The sequence below is a fragment of the Dermacentor albipictus genome, chromosome 8, assembly GCF_038994185.2.
Source record: "Dermacentor albipictus isolate Rhodes 1998 colony chromosome 8, USDA_Dalb.pri_finalv2, whole genome shotgun sequence".
Classification (NCBI taxonomy): domain Eukaryota; kingdom Metazoa; phylum Arthropoda; class Arachnida; order Ixodida; family Ixodidae; genus Dermacentor; species Dermacentor albipictus.
Window position 1 is genome coordinate 52,346,859 of NC_091828.1, and position 13,197 is coordinate 52,360,055.

The following is a 13,197-nucleotide window of genomic DNA, read 5'->3' on the forward strand; positions in this document are numbered from 1 at the left end:
TAACAAAAGTAACAGCTATGCGTGTGACGGTTGATTAGATGGTGACAAATGAACGCATCTCGAGTTAATAGCGCGGGTGCGGAATCTATGAGAAAACTGTCCTTCACATTACAAGAGATGCCGATAACTACCGCCATCTAAAAGGAGTGAAAAAGGCAGCATAATGCTGACCGATGAACAGCTGCCAAGTCTCAACATTGATCTGGCAGCGCTTCAGGAATGTGTGAGGAGTGGTGGCGTGGGTGGGGAGGAGGGGTGGTATGCCATTTGATATCGGGGGGGGGGGGGGCGGGCCCCTCCGCCCCCCCCCCCTGGGTACGTGCTTGGCACTAGCGCTTATAGAAATGCTGGTACATTAGTTGAAATAAAATGTAGGAATGATTAAATATGGTGGACTTGACATTCGACTCAAACATTAGGCTAATCATCTATGTTGCTTATAACAGGTTCCTTCTGTGTTAATAATGAAGTTCCAACTGCCGTCATTCAACTTCTCTTTCAGCCGCAGATACAATAGAATGCTAACATTCCTATATTGCATGCCGTCAATAAATTATTGAAATATCGAGAACAGACAACGAATACTCACCAAACACTGGCATTTATTTGATGCTCTAATGAAACAGACAGTGGAAAGCTAGCTTACTGAACAATCAATTCCTCTAAAGAAGTACCCATTTGTAAAAAAAAAAGAAAGGAACGAACAGAATAAGATCAAGAGAATCCACAATGAACCATGTAGACCAGAACCAAGAGGCAACAAATACATGAATTGGTCTAAGAGAACAAGTTCATATGTAACAAAGAGAAGACTGAAAAAAAAAAAACAGAGCCTTAAGAACACATCATTCAGACATCTGTAGTGTAACAATTATTACAACAAACATACATAGTTTGTTGGGGCATGCAAACAGTAATTTTTGAGACACGAATGAACATCAATTACTTTTCGAATAATGAAAAGCCACAATATAACAAAGCAAATAGCTGTTTTTGCCGACTTCTTTTAATTAAAGTTTAACTGTATCTTGACTTTTTTCTCAGCTACAGCGGCTTTATGTCGGTTAGTTCTCGTAAATCCTTTTGCTCTATGTTCCATAACGTGTTAAAAAAAGATCTAGAGAAAATATGCTAACCCCGCAAAAGTGTTTTAGAGACCCTTTAAGAGCAAGCTTCAGCTTGGGGGCTGCCATCTACATACATGGGAAAGGAGATCATTTTTCTTGACAACTACTGCACGAAACCAGATGAGGTTTGTTGCATATAAAAGAAATAGAATGTAGTGACTGTTGGTAGTGATTTTTTGATTTAGGCCATCAATCTTCTAATAACAGTTGTTGAAAATCACGAATTTTCAGAAAACGAAACTACCAAATTTACAACTCTGGTAACTCAGCAATGAAAAATATTGCAATTCTGTAAAATGCTCCAAACAGGACACCTAAAGCGGACAATATTTAGGTATTAAACAAAGCGTTAAAATATGCCACTAATAAATGATTAGGACATCTGCAAAGTCCCTGTATGCAGTGTAACAAGTTAGCAAAATATACATTGGTACATCAAATTTGTCTGCTTTGGAAGATCTAGCGTATGCAGTTTACAGAGCTACGATATCTATTCCAGGTGCAGAGATAAAAATTTATAAAGTTCTTGCTCCAATTCTTTAAGATGAAAAATCTTCGTATATTCCTGTTATAACATTCAGGATTCAAACTAAATTATGCTTCCAGAAGTCGCCAGAATTTAGCTTTTTCTCTCAAATGTAACAAATTTCGTCACAATCAGCCCACTGGTTATTTCAGAAAAGCATTTATGCGTTTTACATGTATTTGAATAGGCGGCATCGAAGTTGGGCCCGAGTTAAAGCTTGCTCTCAGGAACATGTGGAAACACTTGTGCTACCTGATGCACTAGAACACTACGTAACATCCTACACGAATGCAGATTTTTATTTCAGACTCGAGTTCAACAAGATTGATAAAATACCCTACAGTATCATGGTGCTGTGCTCTCCAAGTCTGTTCAAGTGATGAGGACCTGAAGCAGGCAATGCAACTATATGGCCGGTAATTTGTATGAATGCACCGGTGTATCTTCAGGGCATTCTTCAACGAGAATTGCTGAAGGCAGAGTGGGCAATGAAATGGCTTCTCGCCTCATGTGTTTCCTAAGGTTGCTCTTTTGTGAGAATCTCCGAGAGCATGAAGGGCACTCATATGGCTTCTCGCCTGTGTGGGTGCGCAGGTGGGCTTTCAGGTGGGCCTGTAGTGAGAAGCTCCGAGAGCATGAAGGGCACTCATATGGCTTCTCGCCTGTGTGGGTGCGCAGGTGGCATTTCAGGTCGCTCTTCTGTGAGAAGCTCCTAGTGCATGAAGGGCACTGATATGGCTTCTCGCCTGTGTGGGTGCGCAGGTGGAATTTCAGGATGCTCTTCTGTGAGAAGCTCCGAGAGCATGAAGGGCACTCAAATGGCTTCTCACCTGTGTGGGTGCGCAGGTGCGCTTTCAGGTGGGGCTTTCGTGAGAAGCTCCGAGAGCATGAAGGGCAGTCAAATGGCTTCTCGCCTGTGTGGGTGCGAAGGTGGGCTTTCAGGTTGCCCTTTACTGAGAAACTCCGAGAGCATGAAGGGCAGTCAAATGGCCTCTCGCCTGTGTGAGTCCGCAAATGGACATTCAGATAACACTTGTGTGAGAAGCTCCGAGAGCATAAAGGGCAATGAAATGGCTTCTCGCCAGTATGGATGCTGGCATGTGCCTCCAGAAGAAATAGCTCATCAGCCACATAGTCACATAGCTGACATCGGTGGATGCATCCTTGCTTTGAGTTGTCACATTTGGCAGTTGACGCAGAAATTGAAGGCCGCGATGCTGCACAAATAAAAAAAGTAAATAAGAGTTTTTAGGAAATGCCAAAAAAGAACACATGCTAACTTTAATGACAAGCTATCTTTTTCATTTTATTTGGGAGATCTTCAGGGTGACCTTAAGTATGATGAAACAAAGAACTAATGGTCATTTTTATTTACTCAATATTTCTGCATTTTAATGCTTCATGACCCTGTTTGTGAAGTCCACTTATAAAAGGGATTTTTCAGAAAGCTAAAGAATTACAAAGTGACAGAATGTGGAGTACTTAACTACTCTATACTATGACCCTTAGAGAACACTTCAAAAATGCTTTGACCAAGTCTGCTCTCATATCCTCAATGATCACTTGACGCCCAGTAATCACATTAGGCACTTGCAAAATTTATGATTCGCTGCCACAACCAATTTGTTTTATACGAGACTTCATCAGCGAGTTTCTTCTTGACCACACATTGAACATTGCCAATGTTATCGTAAGTCGAGATTGCAAGGAGCAGGCTAGGAAATTCCGCAGTTTTCCTCACATAACCTGCCAACACCTACTACCCACATCCTCTTTCAGAACAGCCCAGAAAGAAAAAAAGAATAATATGCGTCTATAACCCACGGTAACAACTGCATACGCAACCCCTAGATATTTACAAAACAGCATCCATTTGGGGATAAACCACTTGAGCGTGTGGTATATTCAGGCAATGACCCTGCTTTCCTGTTTCCAGAGACAGGAGCTGGGCCGTTGAGCACGGCTTATCGTGACCTAAGTTCAACTTTGCTAGCACCATGTCCACTATTCACTAACTACTAAATGCAAAATGGCGACCCACACAGAGGAGGAAAATGACCGACCGTGCACGAGAGAAGGGAGCTTCAACACACAGGGGTGGAAAAAGAGTGGGATTCCCCAGGAGATAGCAAAAGTGTGAGCACTCGAGAACCTTGCCCTGAAGTGTGGCTTTGGGGCTGTGCACGCTGTGTTGTCATGGAGTAAAACTTCAAATACAAATTCCAGTAGTTCATACCCCGATCCTGACCTTACAGTAAATTTTTCACGATGTTTGGTGCGGCATAGAGGTGCAAAAATACGGCAACTTCTTTTGGAGTGCGCTCTGCTCCTTGTGCTCTGCCATCACAAAATATTGGCAAATGATTGCTGGAACCGACAAGGAATGGTATGTTCCCTTTGCAAAGCGCAGTGGATTTTAACACACTAGTGGGTGAAGGTACTGTATTATGTGCGAATGGAGGCACCAAGCACCATCGGGGGCTCCGAAAGAATGACACACACACTAGTTTCATATCGCGCCCAACTTACCCCTCGGTTGCAGTGAGGCTGGTTATATATATATATATACATATATATATATATATATATATATATATATATATATATATATATATATATATATATATATATATACATACATACATATATATGTATATGTATATATATATATACATATATATATATATATATATATATATATATATATATATATATATATATATATATATCATATATATATCATTTACCAGGCATGTTCGTCTCAGCAACATGGGCACGGCATTTGGAAAAGGGCCACTAACACAAGGCAGCCAGATTGAAAAACTGAGTGAGACACACACACGAACGTCAACTTCTTCCTCCGTGCTGGCACAGAACTGGCGCCGAAGTGCTCCCGTACAACACACTTTGGAACGGGGCGGTGGGTTGCGCCACCAACCTTTTGCTATTTTAATGCCCTATGTCCTACCTATGAATTCCAATAAACAAACTTCATGAAACTCTATTGTGAACATTGCTTTGTACGCCCTTGTTTCTAGTTTACCTAACTTTTTTGAAGCTTCAAGTCGCCTTTTACTAATCTTCATTGCGGACATGGTTATTTTCACCATGCTCTTGATGAACCCAAGGGCTTCAAGGACGCTTGTGATTCCTAAATCGACCGCTGGGCAGATATCTTCACATTCTAATATACCATGCTCCATTGCTACATTCCTCTCCTTGCTCCCCTCACCAGCGGCACCTCCGCTCCTTGCTCCAGAGAAGAGGAGGCGGTGGGTTGCACCACCAAGCTCTTGCTACTATACTGCTTAATATTCTATCTAGGTTAAAGAAGAAAAAAAAACGATTTCCCACAACCAAATTCTCTGACCCCCTATTGTGAACTGCGCTTTTGTACGTCTCCGTTTTTCGTCGTTTCCCTACTTTTCTTCCACCAATTTTCCTACCACCTCTTACTAATCTCTATTGCGGACGTGTGTACTTTTCACTTGCTCTCGCTGAACCCAAGGGCTTCAAGGCCAGTGGTGGCTACGTCAACCGCTGGGAAGATGTCTTCACATTCAAACACTAAAACACGCTTTATCGTTTCCCTACTGTACCGCAGCAAGCACATGCTTCTTCTTCCTTCTTATATCTCGCTTTATAAGTGCATGTTCCAAGGCATTCTGATCTCGCTTCAAAATGTAATGAGCTTCCCTTTGAGTTATCATAAATTGTTTTTTTTCTGATTTAGTTTTTTCCTCTTACGTAGTTACTCATGGTAGGTTTCTTTTTTTCATTGCCGCCACCCATGAGATTATTTCAGCCTCTGACTTTTCGTTTGATGTTCTTTGTTGCTGTGTTGCTCACCACACAGGCCGCATACTTGCTGGTAAGCTTCCTAGTTCTTTGCCTCCACTATGCATGAATGTTATTCTTGTACAAACACCTGAACACTCTCCCAGTCTATTCACTTTCTTCCATATTCCTCAGTCGTTATTCATGATTAATTTGTCTGTGAGCTTCCCTCACCTCAAAACTTCTGCAGCCCATATCACTCTGGATAGCTTCATTTATAGTCTTCCCGTGAGTGCCCAATGCGAGGCGTCCTGCTCACCTTTGGTTCCAGTCGAGTCCCAACTGTATCCCTGATTTCAAGCAAACAAGCGCATTTCGAAATGTAAGTCTTGGAACCATTAGATCTTTCCACATACCCCACAGCACCTCGCACCTATTGTATCTCCCTAGTGCTCTGTGTTTCATTATGGCCGCATTTCTCTTCCCCTTAACTTTATTCTTTTTTCCTGTGTCTCCATATATTTATTGCCTTAATTTATCTGTATACCAAGGTGTTTATATTCTTTTACGCAAAATATTTCCTGGCGCTGTATTGTCACTGTGTGTTCGCTGTTTTCAATTAATACAATTGCACCTCATTTTTTAACACTGCATTTCAGACCTAACTTATGGCCTTCCTGTCCACAGAATTAGCCAGACAATGCATGTCACTATGCGTGTTAGCTAGCAACACAATGTCGTCCGCATAAAATAAACCTGGAAGCTGCTGCTCTATTACTGTACCGGCCTGTTTGTATGAGAGATTTAACCTAATATTACTTCCTTCTAGCACCTTTCCCTCCTCACCATGAACATCATAAACAGCAGTGGGGATAACGGCCACCCCCACCTCAGTCACTTGTTGATATCAACCTTCTCCTCGCTCCTCATCCCTTCCCATTCATCGCAAACTGTATTTTCTAGGTAAATACTGTGATAAGCTGTAGACAGTCGTCGCCTATGCCTTCCTCTTTTGGGGCTCAACCGGCACCCCGCGTGCGATCATTTTGAATATGCTGGCTTGAGGCTTGTTTGGAACCGCTGGTGGCTTCAATTGGATTGGTGTCGCAGCTAGGTGGCATGAGCCGCCACCCGATTTCAAGGGTTAAGCCTTATCCATCCATCTATCGTGAATGGTTACCATTGCCACTTGTGTGCAGCCTGCTTGTCTCCCGGGATATTCTCGCCTTTCGGAAGTGAATTTTTGCTGTGTGTTCTCGACACTATGGCCTCGCCTCACGCCTCTCCGCCAAACTTTGCAGAGAAGAAACGCGGTAACTACACCCACCTTAACTTTGGAAAAGAAAGCTGCGATCATTGAACTCATGGAGAAAGGACGGACGCAAGCTGACGTGGCGAAGCAGTTCCAGCTGTCCAAGCAAGCAGTTTCAGATTACATCCGCAAAAAGAGCAAGATACTGTCTGCCTTCGAGAATTCACTCGAAAGAGAAAAAAAACGGACCGCAAGGGTGATCATCTGCAGCTGGAAGACGCATTTAAATTGTGGCTTAAAGGGGTCCTGACAAAGAATATCCCAGTTTCTGGTGAAACGCTTAAACAGAAGGCCATAGACCTCGCCATCAAGATTAACATAGAGAACTTCAAGTTCAGTGACGGATGGCTCCGCAGCTTTAAGAAAAGGCATGGAGTATCCTTTAAGAAGATGTGCGGTGACAGTTGAGCCGTCAAACAGGCTGTGGTGGCAGAATACTGCAGCAATGATTTGATCTTTGTCCTGCAAAACTACAGCCCTAAGGACATTTTTAATTGCGATGAAACGGTTTTATTCTTTAGGATGCTGCTGGACCGTTTGCTGCATTTCTCAGGTGATCCAAGTACCGGAGGGCGGCACAGCAAAGAAATAATTACAGTTATGGTCGGTGCGAACGCGACCGGTACCGAGAAAATTCCACTTCTTGTGATTGGAAAGTCGCGAAACCACAGGTGCTTCAAGGGCCCCAGAAACCTGATAGTATGGTACATGAGCAATTTAAAGGCACGGATTACGCAATCATCATTCGAGGGTTACCTGCGCCGCATGGACGGAATGTTTCGATCCCAGCAATGCCAAGTGGTGAATTTTGTCGACAAATGTGCAGCCCATGGTGCTGTAGACAACCTCCAGGCCATTCGACTGCAATTTTTGCCGCCGAATACCACGAGTGTGCTACACCCCATGGGCCAGCGCGAGATACAAAACCTTAAAAGCGCTCTACCGTGCCAGTCTGCTTCGCCGCACAATCCTGTGCATCGACAACGAAAAAGTGCACACCATGAACCTCTTCACGGCAGTCTGCATGCTTGCTGATTCGTGGAAGGCCGTTCAGCCAGCAACGATAGCAAATAGGCACGCTGGATTTTGCGCTGCTGAACCTTGAATTGTGCGCAGAGCCTACTCACCACGAGATCGTGACACAGGTGCTTACGCTTCAAAGTGATTCTGGATCCGATACTTCAGCTGTCCTCAACCAACGACATCGGACATTAACAGTGCATGGATGTTGCTGTCAAATGTGTACGACGAGAGGTCGACCCTCGCGAAAATACAAGCGGATGTTGTCACAAGCAGGTGAAAAAAGAGGCAAGGCACAGTCCGTAACTATGTCAAGGTTGATTCGCAAATATAAAGTTCACTTTTCCTATTCACAAGTTTTTTCGGACTGTTACATTTTTCTCATCCCATTGTAGTCTGAGAAATCGGTCGGCGACTAATATAACTGAGTGCAGCATTTCGACAATATTTCACATGTTGCTATAGTTATTCGCAATATTATATATTGACTTTCCCCCCACTCAATGAGACATAGTTGGTATACCACTTTTACCACTTCCATCCTGCTGGTGTCGGTGATGTTTGCGGCAGATGGACGTGTTTTTCCAGGGCCCCGTGGCATCAACGAAAACATGGCGAGTTTTTTGTACATGTTTTGAGCTTGCTTCTGATTTTTTAGCCTTTAAATAGTAATTGACTAGTTTTATTTTTGTATATTTATGTGTGCGAGTGTTTTGTGCATATTTAGTTCTGCCGGATAGCCACAGCATCCATTTGCGAAACGTGTTTCAACACGTGCAACCGTTTTGGGACGTTAGCCTTTGTAGCTTTTAAATAGTAGTTTGGAAGTCGCAATACCATTAGCTATTAGTGGTTGCAGTCTGTGTGCATTGGTATCGGTAGTACTGCTTTGGTAGGACAGTGAGGGCGTGTTTGAACACGTGTGAATACGTGTCGTACCTTAAGTCTGTGTGGCATTCATTGCTTCTAAATCATTGGTGATAACAACTTTGCAGCATTTTAAGGATCTAGATTCTGTGCGTACAGGCCTCTGCTAGAAGGCACATGCTCTGAAAGCTTCGGTGCTTGTATTACAAAAAGCAAAGTGCAACACATGGCAAGAAAGATGGTAAAACGTGCAGCGTACAGGAAGTCCCCCAAGGTAGACAAGGGGCCGGATAAGAACAGGGAGGAAATCAAGTCAATCGCCTGATACTGTGATGTCAATGCTAGGCTGAACAAAATGGAGGCTTTCCAAGATGAGCTTGAGAAACAGGTCAAATAGCTGGAGCGTGATGGACAGAAGGTGGTGGAAAAAAGGCGAAGCCGCTGAAGAAAAGCTGTACAGGGCCGCCATCATGAAGGAGAATGTTCGCGACAATGCAAAGCAGTCTGCCAACATGACAGGAGAGGGAGTGTCAACAAAGCACGTGGAAGGTATGCAAAGTAGGGTGCGAGTACCTGGAAAGAGCTTCACCTATCTTGATGTGACCACAAATGAAAAGCAGGAACGCAGAGGTCAATGGCCCTTGTCAAGTCCAAACCACACAGAAACTTTCCCCTTCCCACTTTCAATAATGTTTACCACCACCACGACCAGAAAAGATGACAAAGGGAAGCAGGGAGAGGCCTCGGCAGTAGGAGAGAGTGAAAGGATGATTATCGCCGGCGACTCAAACCTGGCTAGGTGCTCAGAGGCAACTGTAGAGAGGGTGAAAGCTGAAAAAAGAGTGGCGGTAGGAATATTTCCAAGAGTGGCATTAGTAGACACTGCCATGGAGCAAGCAAAAGCAAAGCTTGAGGGAATGGCCCACGGACGCGACCTTGTCGTAGTCACAGGTGGGCTAACTAACGTCCCAAACAAAAAAGACAGGACTAGCCCAGCCGTTGGCGAAGGAGGCAAACGACTTCCGTGAGCTGTCCCCACAGGTGCAGATCGTGGTGTGCACAGTGCCAGATGTGCCTGTACCTGACAGTAACGTACAAAGAGCCATAGTGGCTACTAATGAGGCTATATGGACTTTGAGCCGAGAGAAAGGTTTCGACGTTGTACTGGATGTCTACAAAGTTGACATCTCCAAATTCCCTGAGTTTCCAGGTTTTCCCTGAGTGCCTTTGCAAGATTCCCAGAGTGATGCAGAACTATGTTTTATGCCAAGACAAGCTGAAACCATATCACTTGACACTGTCACTCTCTAGTAAGTATATGAAAATTTTTTAAAGAAAGAACGACTTAATTAAGTTTGAATACTTAGGAGTAGTGTTTATGTAATGCAAAAAGAGAATACCCGGGAGGGGTTAGTAAAAAGCACAGCAAATGAAACGTCTGTGAAAAAAATTGCAAATCAAGTCGAACATTCTCAAATACGGATGAAAAGGAGATGCATACAGAAGCAAATATTTTCGAATATGAGTTATTTCTATCAATTGATAGCAAGCTCTGTGGTATGAGGCCCGAACTTTATCACAATTTCGATTCTCTCTCAACAGCTCGTAAGTCAACCTCAACTGTTCTCAACTGTTCAACCTCAACTGTCAACCTCAAAGAGTTTATTTTGGCTTGGATGAGGGACACCTGCATCTCGGAAACAGCCAACAATGTTTTTTGAGCTCAAGCTCCTTCAAAACGGCGGCAGCACGCTTCCTTTCCCGTTCTTTCCTCACTGCATAGGTCCTTTCTGTTCTAGTCCTCATTCCGCCACTCGTTCGCCCTACAGACCAGTTGAAGCATCATCTTGGTCAATTGCACAGTCCACGTCCGATTTTCCGAACTCCCTAGGGGCCGGCAAAACGTTCGAAAAATTGGCCAGTTGGAAAAAATAAATGCATATCATTTACTGCCCTTAATGGCTCAAACCACCATAGGCACATTCAAAAACGCTCTGAAGGCCTGTCGGTACATGTATTAGGCATATCGGTGCTCGTACTGTGACAGGGGAGACCGGGTGCACGCGCGTATAATTCAGGAATACATACTGTGTCCGGTGGCATAGCCGCTTCCCACGCTTGTTATGCTTCACTGCAATACTTTTACGTATGCTTCACCAAGTAACGTTTCCGTACGGAGGCGAAGCTGACTCTCGGGAACCGGCACATGCCGGCATTATGCAACGCACTGTGCTTTCCAAGCTTCTAAGCTACTCGCGAAGACCACAAAGGCGGAGTCCGTGCCATTGCTGATAGCAGCGAATTCTTTCAATAAAAAACATGGCACCCAATGGCAAGAAGCTTCATAACGAACGTCGAAGCAGCTAGGCCTAGCGTGGCTGCAGTGGTGGCTACGGCTGCCAGCGGATCTGCATGCGAGAGCGCCGGCACGAGGCGGCGAGGTAATCAAAATGGCAGCGGTGGTGGCTTCGATTACCGCCGTTTCGGACCTGGGGTTAAAGCAAAACGTCCGGAAAATCGGACGTCGAAGAGTTCTTGCGTCCGAAATTTTTGACGTTCTGATACATTGACTCTATGGGCTACGTGGTGGTGCCGCGAATCCATCCGAATTATCGGGAATCCTGAAGGTCGGTTGTTGACGGTACACTGGCAACTCCTCCAGCCGAGGGCAGAAAATGACGATTCATTACGAATCCTGTCTGTTACTCGAGCCAGCATTACCACGACTTTCGAACCTTTCAATAAAATTGCAGCAAATTTTCTCTGATAGAGGCACAAATTCCCAGAGTTTTTCCAGACTACTCAAAATCCCTGAGAATTCCTGGTTTTCCAGGTTGGTAGACACCCTGTTGTAAAGTAAACAGGGAAGTGAAAAGGTGTGGTGGTTTCTAACGAAAGGGGGTCTACTTCAACCACAGGCATGGACGAGAAGTGAACTGGCGACTTGCTGGTCGTGCGGTTGCTTGCTTAAGGGGCCCACGGACGATCAGGAGGCCGGTGTAAGTAGTGATGAGAAAGGTCCCCCTAAAGAAACCTCGGAATAGCATGATTGTAAAATAAAAGCAAAAGGAGGAAAATAAGAAAGAGAGCTCGCCATGCAAAGGCTACATAAACATGCAGGTCGGCAGAAGAAAGGAGACGTGGGCAGAGAGTGAGGAGCAGTTAAATAAGGAATGAATAGGGGTGTATTCGGTTTCAGAAACACACCAGTTAGAGAATCGAAAGAGCCGCCAGTGATTGAGAATTATGTTTGGGAAGGGTGCAATTGAAATAAATCTGAAAGAAAGGGAGAGGCAGTCGGAACGCTCATCGATCAGGGAGCCAAATGGAAAATAATAAATTCAAGATGTCAAGAGCATCTAAGTTTGTCATGTACAATGAGGGGAAAGAAAACTTAGCTGCAGGCGTAACGTACTTGTGGATTGGAAATAATTGCAGAGAGAAGAATCAAGAGTTAGTGGAATGTCTAAATGCCGATATCAAGGATTTCGGGAATGGTGCCGAAATTATTCCATTAGGTGACATGAATGCCCACATACAGGATCTATATGGCTATACAAACAACAATGGGAAGTCATTGCTAGATCTTTGTAAGCAACATAATCTCGTTATCATGATTATAGGCCTAAGTATGACAGGCAGACCACGTGGGAAGTGGAAAACCGCCATTCGACAATTGATTACAGCCGGATGATAGAAGGAATTCATGATTAGTTGAGAGAAATGGTCATTCATGAGGAAGGGTATAGTAGCATAGGCAGTGACAGTAAACGCGTCATTTTCAAGGTGGTTAGTTAATTCGGGTTTAATGGCGCAAGAGCGACTAAGGCCATGCTGCGCAAAAAAAAAAACAAGATATTGTTACGTGTGATAAAACACAGATGATAGAGGCTATATACAGGGTATTTACACAGGAGCCAGATAACCAGGCAGACACTCGCCCGCGCCAAGGGCACAGACCCACTTCGTCGTCGTTGATATCGTAATACTACCCCCCGGCGGCAAAAGCGCCGTCACGGTGCCGTTAAACATCCAAGGGGCGTGGAGAGTCGAAGGTTTTGAGTCGGGCGACATGGACAATGTCAGTGGTTGTCACAGCGGAGGACGTGCGGACGTAGTGGGCGTGTCTAGAGCGATTTCGTAGGTGACATCAGTTACTTGGCGAAGCACGCGATATGCGCCTGTGCAGCAGGAAAGCAGTTTTTCACAAAGGCCAACTTTACGCGATGGTGACCAAAGCAACACGAGGGCATCGGGCACAAAATCGACATCACGATGACGGAAGTCGTAGCGTTGCTTTTGTTTGCCTTGAGAGACTTGTCAGGTGCGCGCAAGTTGGCGAGCATGGTCAGCATGGGCGTTAACATCACGGGCATAAGCGCTTGTTGAACCTGTGATGGACGGAAGCACAGTGTTCAGTGGTAGCATCGGTTCACGGCCATACAAGAGGTAAAAAGGCGAAAAGCCAGCAGTTTCGAGACGGGAAGAGTTATACGCAAATGTAATGCTAGGTAGAGCCCGGTCCCAGTCACTGTGGTCGTCTCAAGCATATTTAGATAGCATGTCTG

The 13,197-nt window shown here is 44.5% G+C and overlaps 1 protein-coding gene across 10 annotated transcripts in view; it reads right to left on the reverse strand.

Moving 5' to 3' along the window:
• Positions 1–582: 582 nt before the first annotated feature.
• Positions 583–13,197, reverse strand: part of LOC139048783 (zinc finger protein 25-like) — a 139,382-nt gene continuing 126,767 nt past the window's right edge. For 8 of the 10 annotated variants that reach the window (XM_070523423.1, XM_070523425.1, XM_070523424.1 and 5 more), the window contains one exon: positions 583–2,870. In XM_070523423.1, the coding sequence (XP_070379524.1) occupies positions 2,059–2,870 (812 nt within the window). In that variant the 3' untranslated portion in view covers positions 583–2,058. The remainder of the gene's footprint in view (positions 2,871–13,197) is intronic. The other 2 variants (XR_011507906.1, XR_011507915.1) reach the window with 2 other exon arrangements.